The 27,173-nt window shown below is 39.5% G+C and overlaps 2 protein-coding genes across 2 annotated transcripts in view; both read left to right on the top strand.

Annotated features, from left to right (window-relative positions):
- Window positions 1-70: 70 nt before the first annotated feature.
- RPL24 (ribosomal protein L24) lies at window positions 71-5,614 on the top strand. The gene is made up of 6 exons (XM_005911733.3): window positions 71-146; window positions 278-353; window positions 868-978; window positions 3,616-3,752; window positions 4,806-4,869; window positions 5,490-5,614. The coding sequence occupies exons 1-6, from the start codon at window positions 142-144 to the stop codon at window positions 5,568-5,570; spliced, it is 474 nt and encodes a 157-aa protein (XP_005911795.2). The 5' UTR covers window positions 71-141; the 3' UTR covers window positions 5,571-5,614.
- Window positions 5,615-8,559: 2,945 nt separating this feature from the next.
- The window catches only part of ZBTB11 (zinc finger and BTB domain containing 11), a 31,167-nt gene continuing 12,553 nt past the window's right edge, over window positions 8,560-27,173 (top strand). The window contains exons 1-3 of the mRNA XM_005890064.2: window positions 8,560-9,073; window positions 18,843-19,078; window positions 19,894-20,125. Coding sequence (XP_005890126.2) covers window positions 8,764-9,073; window positions 18,843-19,078; window positions 19,894-20,125 — 778 coding nt within the window. The 5' untranslated portion in view covers window positions 8,560-8,763. The remainder of the gene's footprint in view (window positions 9,074-18,842; window positions 19,079-19,893; window positions 20,126-27,173) is intronic.

Below are 27,173 nucleotides of genomic sequence, written 5' to 3'. Positions count from 1 at the left end.
GCGACGTGACGTCATCACAGAGAGCCGGGGTTAGGGAAAAGAATTGTGGGAGGAGAGTGCCTTCCCAGGACCTTATAAGGCCTCTTCCCATAATCCTTTCCTTCTCTTCGCCATCTTTCTTTCTCCCCGGCAGTAGCAGCCATGAAGTAAGCAGGAACCCTGCATCCCAATCCTCTTCCATCTTCGCTCTGAGCGCCTCTCCGGCATCCCAGGCATGGCCTCTCCTAGCCGAAGATACCCGCCATCCCAGCTAATGGGCTTTCACTTTTCGTTACAGGGTCGAGCTCTGCAGTTTCAGCGGGTACAAGATCTACCCAGGACATGGGAGGCGCTACGCCCGGACCGACGGGAAGGTGAACGGCCGCGTGGGCTAAACGTACCGTGTACTTCTAAGGAAAGACCGGTCTCATTCGGTCTAAGCCGGGTCCTTTACCACGTCATTGTTGGTCCCTGAAAAGCTTGAACCGGGACCCTGTGTGCAGTATTTGTCAGAAGCCTCTAAGTGAATCAGTCTTGAGCTTGATCAAGGGTAGATCAGGTCGGAAGTTAGGGGCTTGTATAATTTTAATGTTCCGGTGTAACAGCAGTGGCCCAGAGAGGTATCTGGCTATTTTATGGAAATCAGGTCCATCTCAGGAGGGGCAGGATCCCTCCCACAATTTGACACCCCACCCCTCAGTATGAACGTAGGTTTGCTCCTCTCGGGAAAAGACAGGCCCAAACGCAGAGACGGTTTCTTGCCAGTTCTGTGACACAAGCCTTTTGGTCTGCGTGGATCTCAATTTTGTAAAATGAGAGGATATCACTAGAATATTGACTTACTAATAATTTCAAGCTCAGGCTTCTACTTTGAACTTGTCATGACAGGTTTTCCAGTTTCTTAACGCAAAATGTGAGTCGGCATTCCTTTCCAAGAGGAATCCTCGTCAGATCAACTGGACTGTCCTCTACAGAAGAAAACACAAAAAGGGACAGTCGGTAAGTGAAACGCACTTTGTTAATGTTGTTCTAAAGTTGCTAAACCTCTTGAGCGTCAGTTGCTGCTTTATAAAACTAATCAAATGAGACGGTATGTGAAAATACTCTATAACTGTTGAGCATCAAACAGTAAAGTGAGAATGATTGATAAAAGGATTGCCTCCTTGTATCTTCAGCTCACAGTAAAAATTGAGTTGAAATATGACAGCATCCCCTTTCCAGAGTGAGTAAATTACATAAAGCTCACGTGAGTTATAGGGCACTATGGACATGTTTAAGATGTTTGAGTGGAAACTAAATAGTTCTTACTGAAACTTGTTATTGGTTATAATGCTTATAGAATTATTCCTAATGTAGGTATCATATCGCTAAGTCTTCCAGCATGTTAGTTTGTTCTTAAGACTGGATGTGTTTTTAATTTATAGCCACACAGCCTCTTTGTTGCTGCTCTTTGTTTTTGTGTAGTTGGGGTGGGCTTCTCCTTGGAAAACGCAGGCTCTAGTTCCGGGGGCTCACTAATTGTGTCTCACTGGCTTAGTTGCTCCAGGCAGGTGGAATCTTCATGGGCCTAGAAGGGAACCTGTGTCCCCTGCATTGGCAGTGGATTCTTAACCACTTTACCACCAGGGAAGTTCTGTATGTGTTTTTTGGAGTGGTCTTTTAGGTTGATGAAAGAGATTTTTGAGAAAAAGTTTGAGTGACATGGCAAGAAAATTATTATGGGAATTCAGAGGAAAGGAGAATTCTAAATTAAAAGTGAATGTGGGGGGGGAAATGTGAAGAAGGAAAAAAGGCTGGAAAATTCCATAAAGGAGCATGGCGGGTTATAGTCCATGGGGTCGCAGAGGCAGACACAGTCAGTCAACAAAGTTTAACACAGTATTTTTAAAAAACTCGTGAATGTGACATTAGGATTAGGGTGGCCCTTATCCAAACAGGGGGAGGGGTGGTGGGAGGAATTACAAATGGTGGTGGTGTTGTGGAGAAATTGTAACCCTGCATTGCTGAATGAAGATGGTGCAGGCACTGTGGAAAGTGATTTGGCAGTTTCTCAAAAAGTTAGAGAATTACCATCATATGATCCAGCAGTTCCAGTTCTAGGGCTGTATATATTCGAGAGGATTATAGGCAGGGATTTGAACAGATAAACATGTATGGTGATATTTGTAACTATTATAATGGAAACAATCATATGTCCCATCAGTGGATGAATGGATAATAAAATGTGATGTGTGGGTACTAAGTCACTTCATTTGTGTCTGTTGCTTCACTCATGTCTGACTCTTTGCAACTCTGTAGACAGTAGCCCACCAGGCTCCTCTGTCCATGGGATTCTCCAGGCATGGATACTGGAATGGGTTTTCGTGACCCACCTCCAGGGGACTTTCCCACTCAGGCATCGAACCTGTGTGTCTCTTAACATCTCCTGCATTGGCAGGCGGGTGGTTTTCTACTAGCTACCTGGGAAGCCCTTATTTAATGGGTGCAGTTTGTTGTATTGTGAAAAAATATTTGAGACAGAAATGGTGTTTGCACAACACTGCAAAGGTACCTAATGCCACTGAATTATACACTTAAAAATACTTTAGAATGATCAACTTAAAGTTGTATATATTTTACCACAATAAGAAAAAATATTTTTAAGTGGATTTGAGAAATTATAAATGGGTAAATACTAGCATTTTATCCAGTAAGATTTCATCTTTATAAAGTTTAAAATGAGCATTTGACTAACCACAAATGTGTCCTCTTTTCTCCATATGTCCCATTAAAAATTTTAAGATATTTTGCATATCCCTGCCTTAATAAACAGTTCAAGTGTATTTTATTTTTCCTTGGACTTAAAGGCAAGATCTTTCTTCTCATAAGTACTGTATTATAGATTTCTGGTATAGAATCTGCAGCAAATGTTTGAATTATGTTGATACTCCAACATTCCTTAACATTTGGTGGCTTTCCTGTCTTAATCAGTTTTCTAACTTGACTGTTTCTGCTAATGTCAGTATTTTGAGTAAAAACAAATCAGAGTTTGAGGTTAATTTTTTTTCCAAAAGCACATTCTTTATCATGAGCAATCATACTAAAATTGCTTTTAAAGTACTGTTCAGTTAATTTTCTTAAGAGTTTAACTTTGTCTTTTTAAATAAAGTAGTAAATAATCAGGATTAACCAATTTATAATTGGAAAACTTACCTGAATATTGCAGTATTTTATATATAGATGCTTTAAAAATATATTTGTATATCTCATTTCAAATAATCGCATGAATTGCTTTGGGAGGTTTTTTTATTTTTGGCAGTGCTTTGCAACATGTGGAATGTCAGTTTCCCAACCAGGGATTAAACCTGAGCCCCTGGCAGTGAAAGCTCAAAGTCCTAACCACTAGACCACCAGGGAACTCCCTGGTTGAATATTCCTGTGGTCTGAATTGTGTTTCTCCCCAAAATTCCTTGACCTCCAAGGTCAGGAGGTGGGACCTTTGGGAGATTAAACAGTCATGAGGGCAGAGCCACCATGAATGGGATTAGTGCAAAAGGTCCAAGGAAGAGCTCCTTTGTCGCCTTCTGACATTTCATTTCTCTCCCATATTCATGAAGCAAGGCTTCTAAGCATGCTTACCATCTTTTTGTTCTATAGGAAGAAATTCAAAAGAAAAGAACTCGCCGTGCAGTCAAATTCCAAAGGGCCATAACTGGTGCTTCTCTTGCTGATATAATGGCCAAGAGGAATCAGAAACCTGAAGTTAGGAAGGCTCAACGAGAACAAGCTATCAGGTAATAAATGTCACTATGGGCCATTTCAGTTATATGGAATTTAGGTTATGTATGGGTTTACAGAATAGAATCTTAATCTGATGTTATTTTGTGTTGTGATACTTGAATCTTCATAAGGATTGTCAGTTGTAAATGTTTGTGTTTAATAATACAGAAGTTTATACTATAAGTCTAAACGATTTGTTGAAATTCTGTATGCAGTTATAAAGGTACTATACAGTTTCTAATGTTAAGCTGATGTGGTTAATTACATTTGTTATTAAATCCTTTGGATTTATCGTACAAATAACTGCAGATGGTGAAGGAATATGTTATTTCTACTTTCCGCAAACACTGCTGCTGCTAAGTCGCTTCAGTCGTGTCCGACTCTGTGCGACCCCATAGACAGCAGCCCACCAGGCTCCCCCGTCCCTGGGATTCTCCAGGCAAGAACACTGGAGTGGGTTGCCATTTCCTTCTCCAATGCAGGAAAGTGAAAAGTGAAAGTGAAGTCGCTCAGTCGTGTCCGACTCCTAGCGACCCCATGGACTGCAGCCTACCAGGCTCCTCCGTCCATGGGATTTTCCAGGCAAGAGTACTGGAGTGGGGTGCCATTGCCTTCTCTGTCCCCAAACACTAGCCTTTTGTTAATAAGCTGTACCCTTAAGGGGTAAACTGCTTTTTGCTTGTTATCAGTTCAGTTCAGTCTCGTCCAACTCTGTGACCCCATGAATTGCAGCACGCCGGGCCTCCCTGTCCATCACCAACTCCTGGAGTTCACTCAAACTCACGTCCTTCAAGTCGGTGATGCCATCCAGCCATCTCATCCTCTGTTGTCCCCTTTTCCTCCTGCCCCCAATCCCTCCCAGCATCAGAGTCTTTTCCAGTGAGTCAACTCTTCGCATGAGGTGGCCAAAGTACTGGAGTTTCAGCTTTAGCATCACTCCTTTAGAATGGACTGGTTGGATCTACTTGCAGTCAAAAAAAGTGCTTTTTGCTTGTTATAGCGTTTTGTTAATAAGCTGTACCCTTAAGGAGTAAAGTGCTTTTTGCTTGTTGTTTTTAACTCCGCAGGGCTGCCAAGGAAGCAAAAAAGGCTAAGCAAGCATCTAAAAAGACAGCAATGGCTGCTGCAAAGGTAATTGTCAGATTGTCTAAGATTTCTCATTTAGAGCAACAGGAGGATTTATTTTTAACCCAAATTGTGGTAAATTAAAAATTTTTTTAAGGAATTTAGTGTAAGGCTTTAATGAAAATGATGTCCATGATTGGTTTTTAGGTGAGTGATTCAGGACTCCAAAGAGGTCCTTTGCTAGAGCCTTAAATGTGTCTGTAAGTGTTATATAGAAATGAGAGAAAGGCAGAGTTTATTTTGAAATACTTCTAGGTTTTCAGTAAAAATTTTCTGTAATTTTTTAGAATTTAGTCAGTTTTTATCAGTGCTAAACCATTTAGATAACCATAGTAAAAATTTCAAAACCAGGAAATTAGCATTGGACCTTTTTCTGTTCTTAGGATATAATTGAGGATCCCCCACTGCATCTAGTTGTATCTCAGTTACTTCAGTCTTCCTCTTTGGCTTACATTTATATTTCATATAAAGGTAGAATTTTAACTTGAGGGGAGTTCTTTATATTAGGAACACAAATAATTAGGAACGCAATCTAGGATACAAACAATATGGGCATAAGAGCAGTGATTGAAAGAAAAGAAAAACTCAAATGGAATAATGCCACATAACATGTTCTCTTTTTACAGGCTCCCACAAAGGCAGCACCTAAGCAAAAGATTGTGAAGCCTGTGAAGGTTTCTGCTCCTCGAGTTGGTGGAAAACGCTAAGTCGGCAGATTGGATTTTTGAATAAAGATCTGACTATAACTAGATTGTGGTGGAATTTTTACTCTTAAAACAGGCATGTTTGGCCTACACAGTAATAGTAGTTAAGAATTTAAGAGCTAAGTATTCTTTAAACAGTTCATTTCTCAGGAATAATGCCTCCTACTACTCCTAATACAAGTCTCTTAAATGGAGAGATGTTAAATATTCATCTTTAAATAAGATCTGTATGGTTAAATGCAGTTCTTACTCACCTGAGGCTGTAAGGACACGTTATGTTGCATTATGTAGATTTTAGACTGCCTTTTGTTGTATAGATTGTAGTCCAGGTTGATTGCTAAAAGATGTGGGTTTGGTTTTTTTTTTTTTCCTGTCACTTCTGTTTGCAAAAAGTAAGCGTTTTTAATGGGCTGTTTTCTTGTTAAACTACCCTTTTCCATGATAGACACATTTCATTATTGGGGATGCCTTTGGTTCTCTAGTATCTCACCTTTTAACCATTAGCTTATAGCTGAGCTAAAACTACTTAAAACTCACCTGTATTATCTGCTCTCGCTTCCAGAAAATAAGCTTAAATGAAGACTACACTTTTGGAGGGAGGAAGGGTCTGTGGTGTGATGCTTGTGGCACCTTAGTTCCCAAAGAGGGATCAAATCCCAGGCCCATAGCATTGAATTTGCTGCTGGACTGCCATGGAATTCCCTAAGGATGCAACCTCTTGAGTATTAGAAAAAATAGTTCTTGAGCTGGGAGTCTGACAGAGCTGTCCTTAAAATTGCAAAAATGTCTTGATGTTCAGGTTACAAGTCACTATATTATGTAATTGTTATATGAAAAAATAGTAATCGGTGTTAAGAGGCTTGCACATCTATGAAAATTAGATCATCCAATGTACCAGCACTCCACACCACCAAGTTGCAAGGATACAACAAGAAATAAGCTATATCCTCTTGAGAAATGTGATTTTATATATAGGAATAGTTAAATTTTTTTTTTTTTGGCTGCACCCTGTGGCATGTGGGATCTTAGCTTCCTGACCAGGAATGGAACCCACACTCCCAGCATTGGAAGGCTGAGTCTTAACCACTTGACTCCTGAGGAAGTCCCTACTGTAATTTTTTTTTTAATGAAATTTTAAGAAAAAAGGTCAATCAAAATACTCAACATGAATACAGAGGTACATGTTCTTTTGAACACAATAAAATGTCCCCTTAAAGCACTGCTTTTCTGGTCTTAAATGTCTAAAATGGAACTGCCCTATTCTGATTATCTTTCAGTCATGAATAGCTTGAAGTTTAGTAAGATATAAACACTAAATGAAACTGTCACTCAGTCGTGGGAACCCCATCGACTATGGCTTGCCAGGGTCCTCTGTCTATGGAATTCTCCAGGCAAGAATACTGGAGTGGGTTACCATTTCCTTCTCCAGAGGCTCTTCCCGACCCAGAGATCCAACATGGGTCTTTCTGGTATTGCAGGCAAGTTCTCTACCATCTGAGCCACCAGGGAAACCCAAAATACTAAACACCTGTTCTCATAGGACAGGAAGTTTTAGCTTTTCTCAGTAAGACCACTGGACCAGTTGTATAACATTTTATTAAAACCTTTCTCTATTGGCTCAAAGGCACAAGAGAATCTCCGGTTGTGTTTGGCATGAGAGGTAATTTCTATTTCTAACTTAGCTTCTCTTGGCCGTCCAGAAATTGTTTACTTAACATTTTAATCTATTTACATCAGTTGACGTATATTTCACACTGAAGCATTGAAACATACACATCCCATGGAGAGTGGATTTGGACATCAGTTCTGGGGACGGATGTATCTCCACCTTCTCACACCTCCCTCCCCTAGCTGTGGTCTGAAATGAGTGGCCCTAAGTAAACCCCAGGCCTGGTAGTTGTATTTTGCCTCGGACTGGGAGCTCACTTAGCTACAGCCAGAATATTGAAGTGCCTTAAGTATGCCGTTTGTTAATTGCTGCAGTCCCCACTGGCAAGTGCCTTGGAGACCTAGTATACCCCGCTTTCTGAGCCCACTGCTTTCATCTGCAGTCGGCCCTCACCTGTCTCCGCAGGGCTCAGCGCCTCAATCAGCGACTGCAGACCTAGGCAGGGTCAGGAGAGGGTTGGCTTTCAGGCTCCAGTAAAGCACCTAAGTGCCAGACCCCGGATGGTTTGGAATGTCGTAGGCCTGAGTCTCCTAACTGCTAGGCAGACTCAGTCCACGGAGAGGTGACCAGGGCGACCCCTCCCGTCTACCAGTGAAAAATCTGACATAGGACCTACATCTCACCTTGGAAAGTGCAGTTCGGATCGCCGTGGCCTTTGGTGCATTCAGTATATGTTGGGTGTAAAACCGAGTGTTTTTCTTCCCCAAACTAAAAAAAAAACAGTGCTAGCTCATCTTCACCATTCCTTGCCAACATGATTGACTTAATGGGTAAATTGTCACTACGTAAGCTGATCACTGCAGAATTATCCACGGGTAGTTTGGAACCAGCAGTATCTTAGAAACTACAGTAACTCCTACCACGGATGGATTTAAGTTTTGTAACACTTGACAGGAAAACTACATTTCCACGTGAAAGGACTTTCTTTGGTCTTATATTCAGGGGCTGTAGACCTCAATATTTTGTGTTTTATGTTTTTGGTTGTCTCAAAACGCAGACGGAGAAGATTCCATTGCACCTTGGGGTATCAGACAGGGTTAACTGCCCAGCAGCTCCTACACGTGCTCAGAGCAAGGGAAAGAAGGGGGAAATAAAAAAAGGGAAACTGCCAGGACTTAATATGTCTGCTCAAACTCTCTTGGCTCTTCCAGGCAGGGCCTACCCGCTTCCAAAATGTCCGCCCGCAGTCCTGACGTCACTCAGTCGGCTAGATCAAGCCAGAAAGCCATGGCGCTCCAATCAGGGCTCAGCTCCCTCACCCACTGCCCTTGATTTGCGTCACTTCCGGTGGTGCAGCAGCCATTTTGTCAGTCGCCAGCGGATACCGCGCGCTGGAGAAGTGCAGTTCCTCCTGGTTACCAACTCGTCCGTTCTCACTCTGCGCTGCGGGCGCCGTCGAAGAGCACTCACTGTAGACACAACCGGTCCTTCCCATAGTACCGCCGCTGCTGTTGCATCCGCCCGGAGCTAGTGCTCTGTCTTCCTTCCCTGCCACTGACAGGCGCCTTCAGGGAGCCGCCGTCAGCGATGTCAAGCGAAGAGAGCTACCAGGCCATCCTGCGCTACCTGACGAACGAGTGCGAGCCGTACGCGCCAGGCACCGAGGGCAATGTCAAGCGTAAAATTCGCAAGGCGGCCGCTTGCTACGTGGTGCGGGACGGGACCTTGTACTACCAGCGGCGGCAACGGCACCGCAAGACGTTCGCCGAGCTGGAGGTGGTGCTGCAGCCCGAGCGGCGCCGGGGGCTCATCGAGGCTGCGCACCTGGGCCCAGGCGGCACTCACCACACCCAGCATCAGACCTGGCACGACTTGTCCAAGACGTATTGGTGGCGAGGTACGACCTCGCCCGCGGCGAGAGGGAGGGCGGGCTGGCGGCTCGGTCCCAGGCAAGGCCCGCAGGCGACGGCAGGCCCGTCTTGCATCCGCGAGTGTGAGGTTCCCCGCAGCCTCCCCCCGGACTCCACTAACCTATCTAGCCTAACCTGTGCCCGGCGGCTAAGCGCCCGCCAGGCGTAGCCCAGAGGGTGGGGGACGCGAAAGGAGCCGCACTTCCCACAGGAAGGAGGCCGGGGAAGCTGGGGGCGGGCCCTGGCCTGGGTGGGGCGAAGGGGGCTTCCCCGGGGGCCGGACCAGCCGCGGGGAGGGGCCGGGACGCGCGGGCTGCCTTGGGCCCGCCTCCTTCGGCCGCGCGGGATGGGGCGGCTCCTTCTTAGCAGAAGCTTCTGGGCGGCGGTTGCGGATGCTGCGCTTTAAACTCTTGTTTACGCTGGTGGTTTGGGGGTAGCACGGTCCGCCCCCAGCCCAGCCGCTTTCTGCGATGCCTTCCCCTAGCTTGTCGGCCAGTGAACTTGAGGTTTTGCGGACCTACTTACCAGGGTTCATGATTGTGCTATACCGCGGCGTGAATAAGGAATCATGCAGTTGTGTGCAGCAGTGATTTCGAGTGACTGTTGAACCAATCATTTGAGCCTAGTTTTTAGGATAGGAATGTAATAGATGCTCTCAATTCTGGATATTTTAATGTCCTTCTCTTTGATATTGTGAAGAGCGCTTTGGAAACTGAGGCACTACGTCAACCCAGAAAAGATGCGGTTTCTGTGATTGTTCTGGTCCGGGGGAGTGTGGCTTTAAGTTTAATTCCTTGGGAGCCAGGTTAGGAAAGTAGAGAAAGGACCGTTGGTTGGTTTTTACCGCCCTCTCCAAAAAGTTGATGAGTATTCAGACTGTTTGATTATCATTAATAAAAGTTTGCAGGCCTATAGAAGAGGTTTTGTTAGGAAGGATTCCGTATGGCTCTACAGAAATTAATTTACCGTAACTTACCTGTGAGTTAGGAAGTTCGACTACTGAATAGTTTCTCGAAGTTCTTTTCAGTTTATGAAATTTGTTAAATATTTCGTTTTGCTGCTTTCGTGTTTTCAAGAACAGTCCAGCTGTATGTTCTAAAATGCTTTCCCTTAATTTATATTACATTTTAAACCAATATCTAAATTGAGTTCCTGTAAAGAGACACAACTGTGAAGGAATAATAAGTAAATGCTGCAGTTTGTTAAGATTGATTTGTTTAGAGATAGAACAAAGGTCTCAGGTTTAATATTTTTATGGCATGTTAACATAATTACAGCTGAAGAAAATACAGGTCAAGTTTTTACATGCAAGTATAGTGCTGAGCACTTATCTTCACATATTTGTGTATATGTGTTCAGTTGTGTCCGACTCGTTGTGACCCCATGGACTGTACCCGCTAGGCTGCTCTGTCCATGCAATTTTTCAGGCAAGATTTCTGGAGTGTGTTGTCATTCTCTTTTCCAGGGGATCCTCCCAACCCAGAGATCCAGCCGGTTTCTCTTGCCTCCCCTGCATTGGCAGGCGGATTCTTGACTTTTGCGCCACCTGGGAAGCCCTGTCACCTATTAAGCTTCATCAGACCATGTAAATTGGAAACATTTATGTCTCTGTATTGCAGATGGGAAAATCAAAAGCACTAGGAGCTGATCTTTGGGATTTCAGACTTTACTATTATATGATGCTAAATGGAGTTTTAATGTTCAGAATTTTCCTTCCCTAAATTGATTATCTGTGAGTGATAGCTAATCCAGTATTTTGGTTTTTTTAGTATGCAGTGTCTTAAAAGACAAAAACTCCTGAGACTGTGTTTATGTTCGTTTTTTTAAAATAAGAAATACATTGACGGTTGTGTAGAATTTTGAAGTCCTTGAATGTCCAGACAGCTGTTCTCTTAAGTTTTGTACTAAACTGCAGAACTCAGAGGCTCTGAGATCCTTTAAGAGAATCCCCAAAGTCAAAATTATATTCATAATACTAAGGTATCATTTTCCTTTTCACTCATTCTCTCAGGAGTATACAGTGGAGTTCTCCAAAGACTATATCACATGTGCTTTATGGCATTATATTGAATGCATATATGATCGTGTCTTTTGTTAAACGACACATTAAAAAGGCAAAACTATAAAGTAGCACTGCTTTTCTCACTAATTTTTTTATGTTTTGGTAAATAGTATTTTTCATATAAATGCTATTTTTGTTAACATGTAATGAGTTTATCATACTATTTTATCTCATTGTTTTTTTTTCTTATTAATATGAGAATTCATAGTCAATAAGTATCAGAAGAGTTTGCTTTTGATTATTAGCTATTCATTTTGATGTTTCTTACATGAACACTTTGCTTGTTTATTTGTTTACTATAAGTCTATTAAAATTAACAACACTAGGGACTTCCATGATAGTCCAGCGGTTCTCTGCTTAGGGAACTAAGATCCAGCATGCCCCTCAGGGCAGCTAAAAAGAAAAAAGAAATTAACAAAACTATATATAGAGAAAAATAAACATCCTTAGACCTGGAACTAATATTGATAAAACAGACATTTTTAATTATTAGTTTTTAATGTGTCATACACTGCAAATGGACTCTCAGATTTATATTCTAAGTCCTGTAGACTATCTGGGCTAATAAGATTTGGAATGAATGACGGAGAAGACAGAATGATCTCTGTTCGTTTCCAAGGCGAACCATTCAATATCACAGTAATCCAAGTCTATACCCCAACCAGTAACGCTGAAGAAGCTGAAGTTGAACAGTTCTATGAAGACCTACAAGACATTTTAGAACTAACAACCCAAGAAAGATATCCTTTTCATTATAGGGGACTGGAATGCAAAAGTATGAAGTCAAGAAACACCTGGAGTAACAGGCAAATTTGGCCTTGGAATACGGAATGAAGCAGGGCAAAGACTAATTTTGCCAAGTTTTGCCAAGAAAATGCACTGGTCATAGCAAACACCCTCTTCCAACAAAACTAGAGAAGACTCTACACATGGACATCACCAGATGGTCAACACCGAAATCAGATTGATTATATTCTTTGCAGCCAAAGATGGAGAAGCTCTATACAGTCAACAAAAACAAGACCAGGAGCTGACTGTGGCTCAGATCATGAACTCCTTATTGCCAAATTCAGACTGAAATTGAAGAAAGTGGGGAAAACCACTAGACCATTCAGGTATGACCTAAATCAAATCCCTTAAGATTATACAGTGGAAGTGAGAAATAGATTTAAGGGTCTAGATCTGATAGAGTGCCTGATGAACTATGGACAGAGGTTCGTGACATTGTACAGGAGACAGGGATCAAGACCATCCCCATGGAAAAGAAATGCAAAAAAGCAAAATGGCTGTCTGGGGAGGCCTTACAAATAGCTGTGAAAAGAAGAGAAGCAAAAAGCAAAGGAGAAAAGGAAAGACATGAGCATCTGAATGCAGAGTTCCAAAGAATAGCAAGATGAGATAAGAAAGCCTTCCTCAGCGATCAATGCAAAGAAATAGAGGAAAACAAAGGAATGGGAAAGACTAGAGATCTCTTCAAGAAAATTAGAGCTACCAAGGGAACATTTCAGGCAAAGATGGGCTAGATAAAGAACAGAAATGGTATGGACCTAACAGAAGCAGAAGATATTAAGAAGAGGTGGCAAGAGTACACAGAAGAACTGTACAAAAAAGATCCTCATGACCCAGATAATCACGATGGTGTGATCACTGACCTAGAGCCAGACATCCTGGAATGTGAAGTCAAGTGGGCCTTAGAAAGCATCACTACGAACAAAGCTAGTAGAGGTAATGGAATTGCAGTTGAGCTATTTCCAATTCTAAAAGATGATGCTGTGAAAGTGCTGCACTCAGTATGCCAGCAAATTTGGAAAACTCAGCAGTGGCCACAGGACTGGTAAAGGTCAGTTTTCATTCCAATCTCTGTCCCAAAGAAAGACAATGCCTAAGAATGCTCAAACTACCGCACAGTTGCACTCATCTCACATGCTAGTAAAGTAATGCTCAAAATTCTCCAAGCCAGGCTTCAGCAATATGTGAACCGTGAACTTACAGATGTTCAAGCTGGTTTTAGAAAAGGCAAAGGAGCCAGAGACCAAATTGCCAACATCCACTGGATCACGGAAAAAGCAAGAGAGTTCCAGAAAAACATCTATTTGTGCTTTATTGACTATGCCAAAGCCTTTGACTGTGTGGATCACAATAAACTGTGGAAAATTCTGAAAGAGATGGGAATACCAGACCACCTGACCTGCCTCTTGAGAAATTTGTATGCAGGTCAGGAAGCAACAGTTAGAACTGGACATAGAACAACAGACTTGTTCAAAATAGGAAAAGGAGTACGTCAAGGCTGTATATTGTCACCCTGCTATTTAACTTATATGCAGAGTATATCATGAGAAATGCTGGGCTGGATGAAGCGCAAGCTAGAATCAAGATTGCTGGGAGAAATATCAATAACCTCAGATATGCAGATGACACCACCCTTATGGCAGAAAGTGAAGAGGAACTAAAAAGCCTCTTGATGAATGAAAGTGTAGAGTGAAAAAGTTGGCCTAAAGCTCAACATTCAGAAAACGAAGATCATGGCATCTGGTCCCATCACTTCATGGGAAATAGATGGGGAAACAGTGTCAGACTTTATTTTTTTGAGCTCCAGAATCACTACAGATGGTGATTGCAGCCATGAAATTAAAAGACGCTTACTCGTTGGAAGAAAAGTTATGACCAACCTAGATAGCATATTGAAAAGCAGAGACATTACTTTGCCAACAAAGGTTCGTCTAGTCAAGGCTATGGTTTTTCCAGTGGTCATGTATGGATGTGGGAGTTGGACTGTGAAGAAGGCTGAGCGCCGAAGAATTGATGCTTTTGAACTGTGGTGTTGGAGAAGACTCTTAAGAGTCCCTTGGACTGCATGCAAGGAGATCCAACCAGTCCATTCTGAAGGAGATCAGCCCTGGGATTTCTTTGGAAGGAATGATGCTAAAGCTGAAACTCCAGTACTTTGGCCACCTCATTCGAAGAGTTGACTCATTGGAAAAGACTCTGATGCTGGGAGGGATTGGGGGCAGGAGGAGAAGGGGACGACAGAGGATGAGATGGCTGGATGGCATCACTGACTCGATGGATGTGAGTCTGAGTGAACTCTGGGAGTTGGTGATGGACAGGGAGGCCTGGCGCGCTGCAATTCATGTGGTCGCAAATAGTCGGACATGACTGAGCGACTGAACTGAACTGAACTGAATAAGATTTGATCAGTGTAGATGCCAAGAAGAAAACTATTTCACAGTCAAGGATAGTTTACTGGAATTCATTAATTATGCTGCTTTTTCCAGAATGCTGCCCTCATAAACACTGCCATTATAACCTGGTACTTGGGCCAGTTTGTAGCAACTTCAGTTGTTTAGCACAGTGAAAAACTCTGACTGAATGTCTAATGTTGACATATAGCAAATTTATTTAAGAATGTAAAATGTTAATAGATATAATTGTCTTCTCACCCCTTTATTTTATCCTGTATTGTAATCGTATGCTGGAGTTTCAAAATAAATGACTCCCCTGACTCTGTCAAATGCTGCCTCATGGGGATCTACAGTTAATGCAGAATGTGAAGGAAAAAATTGAATTAGTAGAAAAAAAGATTAAGCTAGCAAAATCATGTAATAGGTTAAATTAGCTATAGGCAGAGCTTCCTGCCCAAAGAACTGACTTGTTCTATGAGGATAAATCAATGCTGCCATTATCTAATCTAGAAAAAGAGGGTGTAATCCTTGAAAACCCATCAAGAACTGGGTCTAGGTAAATACAGCTGTAACTATTTTGTAACTTTGAAGAAAAAAACAAACAAACCTGAGTGACTAATACAGGAAGGAGCTAGAAATAGGAGCCAATACTCTGGGCCTCACCACTGATGGGGAGGGGAGAGGTTCTTGAACAGTTGACAGGAGCAGATTGTTCATTCTGGTAGATTTCTAGAGCAGTGGTCCTCAACCCTGCACAATTTTGCCTCCTAAAGAACATCTATGTCCAGAGAATTTGGGTTGTGGTAACTGGTGGTGGTGTTTGTGGGGTGGCTATTGACTGACCTCTGGTTGGGTAGAGGCAGGGATGCTCCTAAACATTTCACAGTATGCAGGACAGGACAGCCTACTTAACTTCTCCCTGCCCCCCATCAAGAAGCATCTGGCCCAAAATGTCTACACTGTTGAGACTGAGAACAACTGAGATTGAGTGAGAAACTGTTCTTCAGGTTGTTTTATCAGAGGTCATTTACCCACTGGGCTCAGTAAAGAACCTCTTAATGCTCATCTGGTATTTTATGTAGACATTGTCAAGGTACCAGAAAAGTTGACCTTTGAGCACTTTCTAACACTTATGTAGTAGTAGTAGTTACCTTATATCAGACACTGTTCAAAGTGACTTAGAAATATTAGTATTTTATCACTGTGACATTCTGTGAGGTAAGTGCTCTTATCCCCATTTTGCATATGGTGATTAACACACAGGCACAGAGAGGTTAGTGACTTGGAACATGGTCAAAAAGCTGGTCAGTGGATTCTAATTTTCCTGCATTAAGTAGTTTTCTGCCCCTTGTAATTACCCAGTCTCAAAATGAAAATACTCAAATATGTTAATGTCTCTTCAGTGATTAATTTGAGTCAGATTCTTTCAGCTTAATCAGCTGTAGGCAAGCTCCAGAGATCAAGTTCCTGAATCTGTAAGGCTGGATTTGAAATGATCCCATCAGAACACCAACACTTGAGTTAAAGGACCTGTGAAACAGGATGATTTCTTTGGACAACTGACCCACTCTAATATAGTAATTAATCATTTTTTGTGTGTGTGGAACTTCTCCTTGTATTTTTCATTCTTCTTTAATTTTTATCTTGGCTGCACTGGGTCTTCTTGTGGTATGTGGGCTCTCTAATTGTGGAGCGCCGCCTTCATTCCCTGGCAGCTGTGGAATCTCAGTTCCACAGCCAGGGATCTAACCTGATTCCCCTTCTTTGGAAGACAGATTCTCAACCACTGGACCACCAGGGAAGCCCCAGTAGTTTTCTTTTTGTTCATATGCTTTCTCTGTAATTTCTCCAGTGGTTTGAACTCAACTGGTTTTAGTTTGATTAATGTCTGCTGTATGCAGAATATGCTGAACTGTGTAGCATTGTAAAATTTTTTAGAAATACAACCAAAGTTAATTAGAAGAAAGCTGTTTCTTCTTGTCGTCTTTATTTTGGACTTGGAAATTTCCAGAGCAGCTCTTTATTTACTAGTATGGTTCTTACTTAGTAATATATATATATATTCTCTTACCTGTTTCTTCTCCCACTCACATACCCATGTGTTCTTTTACCACTCTAAGCTTTTGTAAGTGTACAGTTCAGTGACATTAAATGCACACTGTTCACATTGTTGTGCAGCCATCATAGCCACTCATCCTCAGAAATGTTTCATTTCAACCCATTTATTATCAATCTGTTAAAACTTGCTTGCTATAGCTAATACAGGTGTAGATTTATTATTGACTTTAATATTTTCAGAAACTAGACTATAAGAACTCTGTTCTTCTCTTATTTGTGCACATATAAATGCCTTTCTTATAAAAGTTGATTTAACTCTAATATTTCTTGATATATTCTGGGTGGGGGGTGGTAAATAAATTGGGCAGATTTCTATGTTAACAGGTTACTGTAGAACTCAGCTTCTAATATGATGAAATTCATTTGTATAGCTATAAAATCAGTATAATTTTCTGAATTTATTCTTCCAGTGTATACTTTTCTTTTTTTTAGTAAGTGTGGGAAACATATTTACTAAATTTCTCAAATACAGTTTGAGAAATTTACTCAACTACTATGTGAAAGTTGAAATTCAAGGAACTTAGTATAATTTGTCATTTTGAAACTCTTTTCAGGAATTTACAATATAAGGCTTCCCTGGTGGCTCAGCTGGTAAAGAATCTGTGTGCAATGCAGGAGACCTGGGTTTGATCCCTGGTTTAGGAAGATCCCCTGGAGAAGGGAAAGGCTATCCACTCCAGTATTCTGGCCTGGAGAATTCCATGGACTGTATAGTCCATGGGGTCACAAAGAATCAGACACAACTGAGTGACTTCCACTTTTCACTTTCTGTATCATTTTAGGTAACAAATCTTTTCATTTGCTTTTTACTTGGGGTTTATGGGAGAAGTTTCTGCCATAGGGATGGATAAATAGCATCCTGGCTCAATGTTTCAGGGTACATAGCATGTCCTGAAAACCACATGGCTTCTCGGGGCAGACTTACGTAGTTTACTAGAGGTGACTTAACTTTTAGGGCTTTATTTTCCTTGTATGTAGAATGACAAGTAATTGGTGGTCCTCCCTTACAAGTATGATGGAGAGGGTATGTATGCATGTAAAGTATTCCTCCCTGCTTCCTACTCTTCCCTGAACCCCCCAGCATGCTGAGTTGGAAATTGAAATTTAAAATAGGGTTTTGTGAATGGTTTGTGTATAATCAACTTTTGTTAGATTGTGTATTGTTGTTCAGTTGCTCAGTCATGTCCCTCTCTTTGCAACCCCATGGACTGCAGCACGCCAGGCTTCCCTGTCCTTCACAATCTCCTGGAGCCTGCTCAAACTCATGTCCATCGAGTCAGTGATGCCATCCAACCATCTCATCCTCTGTCATCTCCTTCTCCTCCTGCCTTCAATCTTTTCCAGCATCAGTGTCTTTTCCTATGAGTCGGCTCTTTGCATCAGGTGGCCAACATATTGAAGCTTTAGCATCAGTCCTTCCAATGAGTATTCAGGATTGATTTCCTTTAGGATTGGCCAGTTTGATTTCCTTGCAGTCCAAGGAACTCTCAAGAGTCTTCTCCAACACCACAGTTCAAAGATTGTGTATACTGTTATTTAATAAAACCCTAAGATCTCTGCTTTCAAAGATGAGATTTTACACCCATTACAAGTTTTGGTTGTGATCCTGTACAGGTTGCAGATTGGCTCCACCTGTTTTTTTTCATCTGCAGTTCAGGGTAAAGGACATTATCCCCCTGGCATACAGCATGTTCCAGGACACATTCAAGTACACATGCACTTGAATGTCCTTTGAGGGGACAGGGAATTAAAGCTTCTGATAACACATGACATTCATCATATCCGTTCATATTCCACTGACCAAAGCATGGTCAGGGCTCGTGTTCATAGAGTGGGGTGTCATTAGTATGAGCCACAGTATTACTGTTTATAAAGGGCTGCAGCTGCTAAGTCGCGTCAATCATGTCCGACTCTGTGTGACCCCATAGATGGCAGCCCACCAGGCTCCCCCGTCCCTGGGATTCTCCAGGCAAGAACACTGGAGTGGGTTGCCATTTCCTTCTCCAGTGCATGAAAGTGAAAAGTGAAAGTGAAGTTGCTCAGTCAAAGCAGTTGAATATTGACAATTTCATATAGTTCCTATTGCATAAGTGAGTTGAATCTGAAGTGGAAATGGGCGGTGCTGCATAATCCTTTTATGATGAGTAAATGCATGGTAAGAGTAAACAACAAAGCAGTCTGTCAGCATGGAAACAGATTGTCATTTATAACATATCTTTGAAGAAAAAAATGTATCTTAAAATGTTCACTCTACATACTTTATGGGTATGTGTGTGTCTGTACACATGCACTTGAATATGCATTAGTGTACAAAGATTAAATAATTAGTGTAATCGTTAGTTTTCAAATGACAGCAGTATCGAATTTGACTAGTTAATTTTTATTTCATTGTAGGTATATTAAAGCAAGTCAAAGATTACATTAAACAATGTAGCAAATGCCAGGAGAAACTAGATCGCTCGCGTCCTATATCGGATGCTTCAGAAATGCTGGAAGAATTGGGACTAGATCTTGAATCTGGGGAAGAAAGTAATGAATCAGAGGATGACCTGAGCAACTTTACTTCGCCTCCAACTACAGCATCCAAGCCTGTGAAAAAGAAGCCAGTATCCAAACATGAACTTGTGTTTGTAAGTGGAGCTTTCCATTCAGCTTTTACATCTGTAACTAGTGTGTTAGTATTTATAGTATTTTTTCTTGAACCTCTAAAACTGCTTCCCTGTTGGTACCGTCACTGTTAAATGTGCTGAAGTGTTAGTCCTCACTTCTGTCAGACTCTTTGCCACCCCATGGGCTGTAGCCCACCAGACTCCTCTGTCCATGGAATTCTCCAAACAAGAGTACTGGAATGGCTTGCCATTTCCTTCTCCAGAGGAGCTTCCAGACTCGAATGCTGGTCTCCCTCCTGCATTGCAGGCAGATTCTTTTACTATCTGAGCCACCAGGTACAGGTGCTAAATGTTCGCTAATACTGCCTCTTCCTTAATCATAAATTTTCATGTTGTTTCTCCTCATAATGTAACTTGTTGATTTGCTGTTAAATTATTCCTCCCCTCGTCTTTTTAATTGGTATATTGGTACAGGTAGACAGAATACATTTCTGGAAGCAGTCTGTGGGTCATGCAGCAAGGTAAACTTAAACTGGCTAGGTCTTTGTTTTTTGCCTGCATTAATGTCTTACATTATCAGATAAATTTCTGACCAATAAAAGGAGGCAGTAGGAAATGAGATGTAGGTTTTCATTGGATCAAGTAAAGTGAACAGAGCGGAAGATGGTGAGTACGACTTATCTTTTTATTTAAATACATAGGTAATAAAGAATATTGGACTATTCATATTAGTGGAATTTTTACAAATGAATAATGTGTCTTGTTTTAAATTTTGTTAAGGGTGAGAATACAAATGATATATAATGCAACTCTTGGTCTCCAACTTATTTTGATAGGTTGACACCAGAGGAGTAGTGAAACGTTCTTCTCCAAAACATTGTCAGGCTGTCTTAAAACAGCTGAATGAACAGAGGCTCTCTAACCAGTTCTGTGACGTTACTTTGTTAATTGAAGGAGAAGAGTATAAAGCTCATAAATCTGTTCTGTCAGCTAACAGTGAATATTTTCGAGATCTTTTTATTGAGAAAGGAGCTGTTTCCAGTCACGAGGCAGTGGTGGATCTTTCTGGTAAGAATTTTCTTTTTTTTTCTTTTTTGGTAAGAATTTTCTGATACTCTTTGTTAATAAGTACATACTGGAAAAAGGGTGTGTGTATCTTACAAACTTAGGATCTGTGCTCAAGTGGAAGAAGCCCATTTATAGCATCAGACTAAGCTTAACTGTAAGCTCCTTCCTTTTAGAAAGGTTTCCAAGGTAGATATATGAAAAGCCTGTCATTTCCTACCACTGCCTGTTAGGCAAGAGAGTGGTAGCACTAGTAGAATTTCTGTGATTTACATTGTTAAAACAGTTTGAGAGAAATCTGTAACTACACCAAAGTTATTACACTAAATAAATATATTATTTTAAAATTGACTGACTGAATCTTATGTTTTGGACATATAAAACACTTCTATATGTCTTGTTTTTCATTTTTTAAGGTTAATAATCATCATTCATGTAGATTTGACAATAACGTCAGTATAGAATACTCAGAATTCTAGGTGTCTTTTTTTTTTTTTAATTATCATTATTATTGTAAATGAGTAATTTGACTTTCCTTTGGCCTCACTAGAATTTATATATTGGCTTAGGAGTCAACAAATGAAAATTTAGGAAGCATTAAAATAGGTAACCTTATTTATACATTTTCTTATACTGTTACTTTGCTATAACTCTTAAATAAGTGACGCCACTGGGTGAACTGTCATTTCCCCTTTCTAAAGCAAAAAAGTGACTTTATTCGGGTATATAATATTCACCTAGTTCGCCACTGAACCTTTTCTATCTTACTCTGGCGAGTTAAATTCATATATTTTTTCTTAATAGTAGCTGTATGTTTAATTACTAAAAAAGATTTCTCAGGTATCCACTTTGTGCAGGGAACTGGCCAGGCTCTAGGGATACAGTGATGAACAAGAGCTTTTATGAAGCATAGAGGAGCATTACATTCTAGATTTGATATTTACTTTGGTGATTCAGAGGAGAAAATACATCTTATTCTGGGCCATCTGAATAATAAAACTTATCACAAGTGTAGTCTTGATATATTAGCTTTGAAATTTTTTCCTTATCTTCCTTGCATCTGAAGCAGAAAGAAGAATGCTGCTCTTTTGTTTCTCAGCAGCTTATAGCAAGTGAAATCTCTGCTTCCCAGATAACTGCAGCACAGCATCCTATTATTATTTCAGGAAAATACCTCGGTTATTCTTCATTCCATATGCTTATTTTTATATTTTGTTCAGCAAATAGCAATAGCAAGTGAAGCAGACATTATTAAAATCTTTGTTTGATTTTTAAATAGACTAATTATATGTAAATATTTAAAAATGATAAAATGTACATCTGTTTTCTTGTTACCTACTTTAATATTGTTGAATTCATTGTTTATGCTTTCAAAAATTTCTTCCCTACTCAGTCATAAAGGTACTTTCATGTATTGTCTTATAGTTTCTCATTCATATTTAACTTTTAATCTGTTTGGAATTTTTTTAATGGTGTGAGATAAATATTTGATTTCATTTTTTTCCATTTTGATAACTTGTCTCAGAATTTAGTGAAAACTTCCTCTTCCTACCCATCCACCATGCAGATTCTCTTAAAAAACAAATGTTCACATGTTTGGTACTGATTCTACATTTTTTTGTAGTCTATTGGTTGTCTCTTCCCCCCCTATTATTGCTTGGTCTACCTTATCTTTATAATAATAATGGAAATCTTCACCTGTGTTATTCTGGTGAGTCTTATTCATAGCCCTTTGCTCTTTCACATAAACTTAAAGCAGGCTATCTACTTCCACAAAAGGAAGAAAAATGTATTTTGATAGGGATTATATTGAATTAATAAAGTTTTATATTTTTCCATAAAAGTCTTGCACATTAAAAAAAAATTATTTCTTTATTTGGCTATTCTGGGTCTTAGCTGTGGCCTGTGGGACTGTTAGTTATGTCATGTGAACACTTAGTTGGAACATGTGGGGTCTAGTTTCCTGACCCATGGTATCGAACCCATGCCCCCTGCATTGAGGGCATGGAGTCTCAGCCACTGGACCACCAGAGAACTCCCTTGCACATCTTTTGTTAGATTATTTTAAGGTAGTTTATACTTTTTGATACTATTATAATTTTTTAAAATTATATAATCTCTGATTTATTTTTATTAATTGTTGATTACTAAATACAGTAGTACTGCTTAATTACCTTAGTCATTCAGACATCTACCTGTAGATTCTTTGAGATTTTCCATATAAAACAAATATATTATGTGCTAATAGTAATGGTTTTGTTTCTATCCTTCCAGTCCTTATATTTTTAACTTTTTCCTGTTACTTTACAGTGCCATTTAGAACCTCAAAAAAAAAAATAGCAGTTGAATAGAGGTAGTGATAAAGAGTTCACTTATTCCCATTCTAAAGAAAAGGTGTTTTTGTTTTTTTACTGTGAAATACATTGTTTGGTAAATGTTTTAAATAGATAATCCTTTACCCCCTTTAACATTAAGGAAATTCCCTTTGAAATGAATGTGGACTTACCACTGTACTTTTTCTGTGTCTGTTGAGACCATCTTTTTCATTCTGTTAATGTGGGAAATTTTACATGGGTTTACTAATGTTAACCCAGTTTTTCATTCCTGAAATAAATCCACTTTAGTCACAACATACCATATTTTGTACAAACTGCTTAGAATGGTTTGTACAAACTGGTTTAGAGTACTAACGTTAGACTGTTTGCATCTGTACTTAGGAGTAATTTTTCTTTTTCACAGTTTGTCGTGTCAGCTTAATCTTACAAATTGTGTGTTCCTTCCAATTTTTACATTCACTGAAGTAGTTACTATGAAATTAGATTTATCTCTTCAATATTTGGTAGAATGATGGCTAAAATTGACTGGCCTGTAGTAGACTTTGGGGCAAGATTTCTAGCTACTAATTTTGACACATTTAATAGTTACGAAATTATTCTATAGATTTTCTGTTTCATCTTGAGTAATTTATAGAAGGTTGTGTATTTGCTGTAATATGTCTCATCTAAATTTTCAGATTTATTGGCACAATTTTTTTTACTTTGGCCATGCTGTGCAGCCTGCAGGATCTTAGTTCTGGGACCAGGGATAAAACTCAGGCCCTCCACAGTGAAAGCTCAGAGTCCCAACCACTGGACTCCCAAGGAATTTTGGCACAAAAAACAATTTTTTAGTGCAGAAGAAATTTAGCAAGAGGCAAAGTGATAGGCAAGAAATAGATTTATTAGTGTAGGATGTTTGTAAGAGATGCCAGCTATCAGGCAAGGAAGCTCTGCCCCAGCGTAGAATTTTTTTATATCCTTTTATAAATGCTTCCAGTGACTATAGATCTCTCTTTCATTCCTTGTGCATTTTCTCTCATTTCAAAATTTTTTTTTTTTAACTAAAGTTTTACTGGCTTTAAAAGAAAAAGAAGCTGGCAAACTACAACTTGCATGCCAAATCTTGGCCCACTGACCACTTTTGTAAATAAAGTTTTATTGAGACAACCACACCTATTCATTTGCTTATTGTCTGTGGCTGCTTTTGAATTTACAAAGGTGGAATTGAATAGTTGCTAGAAAAACCAGTGGTCCACAGAACCTAAAATATTTGCTTATCTCACTGTTTACAGGAAAACTTTCTTTACCCTTTGGCCAAAACATAATTTTTAAATGTTAAAAACTTAACTTATGCAAATACTATAGTCCAAGGTCTTATATAATTAATTGCAGAAACCAGTACGATGTTAAAACTGCTTCGTATAGAATTCCCAAGAATTGTATATATTGTCTTTCAACCAGAGAAATGACTTTGCTCAAAATGAATTTGCTGATGGATGAAAAATTGGTTAATACTCTGTAGAGAAATAAACCAATAAAGTTTTGGAGTTACCTTTCCAACCCTGACAGAAATAACTTCTTATTCTTTTACAATTCATTTGCACTTGCTATTACTTTTCTGTAAGTTAATTTTTACAGAGAGTCTAGTCAGTAGCAATCAATGGTGTTTGCTCAGCACTGCTCTTAAAGAATACTTGACTCCAAAGATATACAGTACAAGGAATAACTACAAGTGGGAGTATAACCTTTAAAAATTGTGGGACACTGTTGTACCCCTGAAACATGTAATACTGTATGTCTGCTGTACTTCAGTAAACAAAAGCCCAGTAATCCTTCTTACCTATGAACCAAATTTTTTAAATTGAAGTATGGTTGATTACAATGTTGTGTTAATTTCTGCTGTACAGCAAAGTGATTCTGTTTTATATATATATTTTTAAAATATTCTTTTCCTTTATGGTTTATCACTGCATAGTGAGTTTCTTGTGCTATATAGTAGGACCTTGCTGTTACCCATCCTATTATATAATAGCTTTCATATGCTAACCCCAAACTCCCACCCTGGTCCTCCTCCACTACCCTTACCATTGGCAACAAGTCTGTTCTCTGTGTGTCTATTTGTGTTTTGTAGGTAAGTTCATTTGTGTCATATTTTAGATTCCAGGTATAAGTGATACCATATAGTATTTGTCTTTATCTCTCTGATTTCACTTGGTATGATAATTGCTAGGTCCATCCATGTTGCTGCAATTAATGGCTGAGTGTACCACATCTTCTTTATCCATTAGTCTGTCAGTGGACAGTTAGATTGTTTCCATGTCTTAGCTATTGTAAATAATGCTGCTGTGAATATAGAGGTGCATGTATCTTTTTGAATTATAGTTTTGTCTGGAGATATGCCCAGGAGTGAGATTGATGGATCATGTGACAACTGTGTTATTAATTTGGGGGGGACCCTCCATATTGTTTTCCACAGTGGCAGTGTTGACTGTCTTTTCATCTGCCTACTGGCCATCTATGTGTCTTCTTTGGAGAAATGTCTTATTTAGTTCTTCTGTCCATTTTTTGATTGGGTTGTTTGTTTTCTTGATGCTGTTAAGTTGTATGAGCTGTGTGTTTTTTGAAGATTAAACTTGTTGGTCACATCGTTTGCTAATATTTTCTCCCATTCCATAGATTACCTTTCCTTTTTGTTTGTGGTTTCCTTTGCTGTGCAAAGTTTGTAAGTTTGATTAGGTCCCATTTGTTTATTTTTGCTTTTATGTCTATTGCCTGGAGAGATTGACCTAAGAAGATGTTGGTATGATTTATGTCAAGAAATGTTTTGCCAATGGTCTCTTTTAGGATTTTTATGGTGTCATGTCTTATATTTAAGTCTTTAAGCTATTTTGAGTTTATTTTTGTGTATCATGTGAAGGAGCATTCAGATTTCATTGATTTAAGTGTAGCTTTCCAACATGCCCAACACCCTTTGTTGAAGAGACTTCTTCCTATTGCATATTCTTGGATCCTTTGTTGAAGGTTAATCAACTCTAGGTTTTTGGGTTTATTTTGGGCTCTCTGTTCTGTTCCATTGATCCATATGTTTGTTTCTGTGTGAGTACCAAACTATTTTAATTACTGTAGCATTGTATTTATTGTCTAAAGCCTCCCTCCTGCTTTGTTTTTTTTACTCAGGATTGCTTTGGCAACTCTGGATCTTCTATGGTTCCCTATAAATTGTAGGTTTATTTGTTCTACTACTGTGAAAAATGTCATGAGTAATTTAATAGGGATTGCATTTAATCTGTAGATTTCTTTTGGTAATATGATCATTTTAACAGTATTCTTCCATGCTTCTGGATTGACTTCAACTTAGAAATTAAAAAGGTACTAGGTAAAAGACCAAAGTGCATTTTTTTTTTAAGAAATACTCTTTCTTACCTCAAGCTTATTAACTTAATTTCATAATTTGTAGCAGTATTAATATGGCTTCAGGCAACTTAATTATCAGCTTTCCTAGGAATGACTGAATTAGTGATGTTAGTCATGTTGATGTGTAGTCTCCCCAGCTTTCAACCGGACTCCTAGTACATCTCATAGGTTAAGGCTTCCTTGTATGCTTGTTACTTGTTTATCCCTTATTTGCCTATGTAAAAGGACCAGATTTTATGTATCTTCAGTCAACACTGAAAAATACTGCAAACATGAGTTTTTAAACTTTGCTTTGCTTTAAACTTTGCTTTGGCCCTCTGTCATTTTTAATAAAAGATCTCTTAAGATAAATTATTACATATGAGAAAAGCAAGGCACAGTAAAGTGTGTGTAATACAATACCTGTTGTAAGAAGGAGACAGAAGAGTATTTATTGGGCTGTATAAAGAGACTCTTAAAAAGCTGTACAAATTGTTAATTCGGTCTGGTTATGGAGATGGAATTGGACTTACGACCATGTAATCTTCTAATTTCTGAATCATGGGAATATTAACAATGGTTTTTGAATGTGAAGTACTGAGAACTTAGAATGGAACTGATCTTATTTTCTCACATAAAATGGGAACCTAATGCCTGGTGTGTAGTAATTTGTCTTATTCCTTAGACCAAAGATGAGCAAACCATAGCCCGAAGGGCAGTCCTCCCTTTTTTTCCTCCATAAAGTTATATTGTGACATAGCCACACTCCTTTACATACATGTTACAATACTTGGTTTCTCTTTCCAGCTACAGTGGCAGAATTAAGTAGTTGAAACAGATGCCTTATTGCCTGCAGTATTTATTATCTGATTCTTGACAGAAAAACTTTCCTGACCCTCTGCTATAGACCTTGTTTTAAAATTTTTAGTAATAGAATACTTTGTTCACAATCAAATTTTTATATGAGCTTCTGTTTTGAAATGCACAGCTGTGTTTACTGCAGTGAGGTTAGGGGACGGGTTGGTTGGACCCTGCCTTCTCACCTGCCTCCCTCTCTTTTTGTACCCTCCATTCTCCAGCAGCTGTTTCTTGAGGGAAATTTGAGGAACCCCCGGGGTTCTAAGGAGTACAGTTTGAAAATGACTGCCTTACAACAACTCTTTGAGGTAGTAAGTGTGATATTATTTTCTATTTTAGGTATTGAGAGACACGACTCATGGAAGTGAGTTAGTCAAGGCTTAATAAGCAGCCAGAGCTCAAAACAATTCCAGAGTGTTTTAATTGCAGAATAAATGGTTATATTTGCCTTTATATTGTATTTTATATTGTCATAATGATAC

The sequence above is a fragment of the Bos mutus genome, chromosome 1, assembly GCF_027580195.1.
Source record: "Bos mutus isolate GX-2022 chromosome 1, NWIPB_WYAK_1.1, whole genome shotgun sequence".
In the NCBI taxonomy this organism is placed as follows: Eukaryota; Metazoa; Chordata; class Mammalia; order Artiodactyla; family Bovidae; genus Bos; species Bos mutus.
The sequence above is the reverse complement of the archived record's forward strand: the minus strand, read 5'-3'. Positions and strand labels throughout refer to the sequence as shown.

Bases quoted from the DNA above. Each gene is read 5' to 3' on its own strand.
- RPL24 (XM_005911733.3), top strand. The intron at 3,753-4,805 runs GTAATAAATGTC...TTAACTCCGCAG, and splicing joins CAACGAGAACAAGCTATCAG to GGCTGCCAAGGAAGCAAAAA. The intron at 4,870-5,489 runs GTAATTGTCAGA...CTCTTTTTACAG, and splicing joins CAGCAATGGCTGCTGCAAAG to GCTCCCACAAAGGCAGCACC.